This window comes from Notechis scutatus, chromosome 1, assembly GCF_049901735.1.
Source record: "Notechis scutatus isolate UNSWTSFEM ecotype Mainland chromosome 1, rNotScu1.2, whole genome shotgun sequence".
Classification (NCBI taxonomy): Eukaryota; Metazoa; Chordata; class Lepidosauria; order Squamata; family Elapidae; genus Notechis; species Notechis scutatus.
Window position 1 is genome coordinate 301,687,727 of NC_142009.1, and position 3,984 is coordinate 301,691,710.

Sequence of the window (3,984 nt, forward strand, 5' to 3'; positions counted from 1 at the left end):
GGCATGCTTTTCCCTTAAAGGATTGTCCTGTTTCTGCTCATTGCCAGCGTTGGCAGGGTGACAGTAGTCGAGTGTGCAAACTTGTGCTATTGTCCCCAGTCCAGGGGGAGTCATGGAGACCCACTAATATGACACAGGAAAATGTTTGCTGATGGCAATTCTATGGGCTTTGTCTAACTCTTTCTCCATCATGACGACTCGATTTAAGTCTCTAACTGTTTGACTACAGATGCAAGAGTACTATCCAACTCCATCCTTTTGTCCGGGTAGTTTGAATGGGTAATTCAGCTTTTGTGTGGCTCAATTGAGGGGGCAAACATAAAGACAAGATTCTTGAGCGCTCAAGCTTCTTTTCCATGGATATCTGCACATCTCTTTAGAGATTTGTTCTTTTCTTACCTTTTTCTGACATCACCCTCCCTTTAAGTGGGGGAAAAGGCCTGATCAAGAACAGTTTAAAAAGTAGGCTAGCCAGGTCTTCCAAACTAGCATTGTCCAGTGTTACTCAAGCATGGTTACTGCCAGTCTTCAGACAGCTTTGGAGTAGTTTAGAGAAAAGAGCCTCAACAAGTTTTCTTTACTCATCCTCAGCATATCATGTTTGATTGTGTTTAAAAAGGGAGGGGGGGTGTTGGAACAGAAAGAATGGTAGGAATCACAGGGAAATGATCGTATTTATTAGCTGTCTTTCTGTGGCTGTCCCCATGGTGACAATTTGTGATGGCAAAGAATGTGAGAACAGGGAGCCTAATGCCTGATTGGGATGCTTTGTATTTGGCAAAGTGGCTTCTGATTGGCCTGAGAAAGCCTCCTAACTAGAAGGGCTTGATATTCATTCAGCTTACTCAAGTGCTGCAAAACACTCACAGGGTCCGGCTGCTTCTCTAAAGGTTGGTAGTATCTAACCTATGTAACAAGATTAGCTGGTGAGCTGCTTCTTCTCTACCACAGAGTTACAGTAACACTCAAGGTTTAAGAGAGAATCTTGCTGGGAAGGGTGTAATTTAATGTGGAAGGCCATGAAAATGGTGCATAGATATCTACTCAAAGGTTAAATGCTACCTGTCTAGTAAGATTAACTAGTAGGGCCATAGTCACAGCACGTATAAGACTGGAATAAGAGAAACAGACTATATTGAGATATATAGGAATGATTGTACAAATGATATAATTGTATTATTAAGCTGTAAATTTGTAGAATAATTATAAACAAATATGTATACAATACTGCAAGACCTTTGTGGATGGAGTTCATGATCCTGCAGGAGACGAAAGCATTTGAAACAATGTATATATTGAATGGATTAATTATTTGAAACAAATGTTTGTCTCGCTTCTGCAGGTCTGCCTTTGTGCCCAGCATATTTTAGTGTTTATATATATTATGTGTATTAGAGGATGAGAGAGTAAGAGAGAAAGAATATTCAGGCATTTAAAAACTGAAATCCTAAAAATGTTTATCTGGATCCATTGAATACATAACAGTTTATACAATTGCATTATTAAACTAAAACGTTTTGGGGGTGTATGTGGAGCTGTAATTAATAGTGTTAAAACTGGGTTTTAACAGAGAGCTGAGTATAATATGAATATGATTATTACAGATATGTGAAAAGAAATGTGAGTTATTTCTTCAGGAATTGTCATGTGTGAAAGTAAAAATGCATTTTAGTCTTTGTTACCCTATTTGTGCAGACACGTGGAATGCCAAGGAGAGGACAGAAGGTAGAGGGGGCTTTTTAATAGTACGTTTAAACTGAATGAAAGTGGGTAAACTATGGGGAAAAAACGTTTACAATATACCATATAACTTTTATAAGATGAAAAATATAATTACTTACTTCAGTATTGTGGGAGTCGAGCACTGAAAGCATTCAAAAATGCATTTGCATCCCTAACAATGGATACTTCAATCTAGATGAAGTTTAAATTGAGGCATTTACTCTGCCTCATCCTTGAGTTCCACGAGAGGTCCACCCATGCCTGTTTTAATCTGTATTTTCCCACTGATTTTCCCATATATATTTTTTTCATTACCAGAGGGGGGAAAAAATCAAGGAAACAGAGGAAGGCGCAGCGCATTTTGGTCAATTAACACTTGGAGCGGTCTTTTTGGAAGTCTCCGGTATGGTGTGAAAGCACAAACTGGGAAGAAATGCACGCGGATGGCTACCTACCTGTGTTACCCACCTTCCCATGTGGGAAAAGCGGCCCGATGTTCCTGCCAAGGATAAACATTCCCCGTCATCCCATTTAGCCTAAGCGAACCGACCGTCGCCTCGGGTTAGGCGCTCCCAGGCGCGCGCTGGCTCTGAGGGAGCCAACCCTTTCATGGACGGGCTCTCCTTCTTCCTCGCCTCTTCGGATCCGCGGCCGGGCTGAGCGATGGCTTCGGCAGACAGCGAAGTGAAAACCCTCCTCAACTTCGTCAACTTGGCCTCGAGCGACATCAAGGCCGCCCTGGACAAGTCGGCCCCCTGCCGCCGCTCCGTAGACCACAGGAAGTACCTGCAGAAGCAGCTCAAGCGCTTTTCCCAGAAATATTCCCGCTTGCCCCGCTGCCATCACCACCACCACCACCACCACCACCTGCAGCCGCAGTTGCCTCCCGCTCGGGAGCGGAGACCGCCTGAAGGGAGGGCACGAGGCCTGAGCCCAGAGAGTTCGCTAGGCCGAGGCCACGGGGCCCCCGGGCCGGCCAAGGGCGACAAGGCCTCCAAAGCCCCAGAGCGCCTCGGCGGTGAGCAGCAGCAGCAGCAGCAGCAGCAGCAGGCGGGGACTTCGGAAGCAGGCGCCAGGCCCGACCAAGTACCCATGAGGAAAAGGCAACTGCCCGCTTCTTTTTGGGAAGAACCCCGGCCTGCTCCGGGCTCCCCCGGTGTTGTCAGTGGCGTGATCTTTCCAGTGGGAGTTTGCTCATCGCCCTCTTCTTCCTCGTCACCCTCGTCATCTTCCAAAGACCTGCCTCCTTACGAGGGAAAGAAAAATATAATAGGCCTCGACGGCGGCGGCACCGGTACGGTTCCCGAGAGCCCCCAGCGCAGACCAGAGGCCGAGGACGCCCTCAAGGGACTCAGGACCTGGGGCTGCTGTCCATTTCAGTACCACGGGCCACAGGCCTCCCCCGGCGTCTACCCGCCCCCGCTGCCTGCCGCCCTGCCCCCCGCGGCCCCCTTCTCGGCTTTGGGTTCGTGGCGGAAAGATGCTCCTTCCCCGACGGAGGGAGAGGCCTTCTGCCAGCCAGGGCAGAAAGTGTATCGGCCTGTAGTGTGGAAGCCCATCCCCACCAAGCCCGCCGCGCCGCCCCTCATCTTTAGCGTCTTCAGTTATCTTTAGCTGTAGCAGCTCCCCTCAGCTTGCAAGGACCTCACTTCTCGATCATCAGGTTGCTCACAGTGCTGATTTGGAAACTGTGCCTTAGGCCAGGGGTCTCCAACCTTGGCAACTTTAAGACTTGTGGACTTCAACTCCCAGAGTTCCTCAGCCAGCAAAGCTGGCTGAGGAACTCTGGGAGTTGAAGTCCACAAGTCTTAAAGTTGCCAAGGTTGGAGACCCCTGCCTTAGGCTACTTCCAGAGCTTGAAAAAAAAAAAAAAACCAGCTGATCTGCTCTTTAATCTCAGGTCCCCCTGCTCTGGAGGATCATCAGGGAATAAAAAAAAAAAAAAAAAAGCCAGGAAAGTGTGAAAGGGTGTTGAAATCAACCCAGTGTTGATGTATCAGGTCTCCTGCTAAGATATGTTCTCTTGGTGACCTTGGGCCAATTATCTCCGAACTATTTACCTGGCAAAGATATTGTGAAGGCAAAGTATCCATGTGTGGGATTTAAAATATATAACCCTTGAGTTGTTTGAAAGAGGATAAAAAAAGAGTGGCAGACTAATTAATAAAATTAAAAATAAACCACACTTTAGTTTGGTGGTAGATTGCCCCTGCTCAAATTAGCAAGAAAGAATTAACAAATTGTGAATAATGAAATTATTCA

At 46.7% G+C, this 3,984-nt stretch overlaps 1 protein-coding gene across 1 annotated transcript; it reads left to right on the top strand.

Moving 5' to 3' along the window:
* Positions 1-2,046: 2,046 nt before the first annotated feature.
* Positions 2,047-3,406, top strand: FAM181A (family with sequence similarity 181 member A). Its single transcript, XM_026679225.2, has one exon. The coding sequence runs from the start codon at positions 2,386-2,388 to the stop codon at positions 3,334-3,336; it is 951 nt and encodes a 316-aa protein (XP_026535010.2). The 5' UTR covers positions 2,047-2,385; the 3' UTR covers positions 3,337-3,406.
* The last annotated feature ends 578 nt before the right edge of the window (positions 3,407-3,984 follow it).

Excerpts from the sequence above, each read along its gene's own strand:
- FAM181A (XM_026679225.2), top strand. The coding sequence starts at position 2,386 with ATGGCTTCGGCAGACAGCGAAGTGAAAACCCTCCTCAACTTCGTCAAC.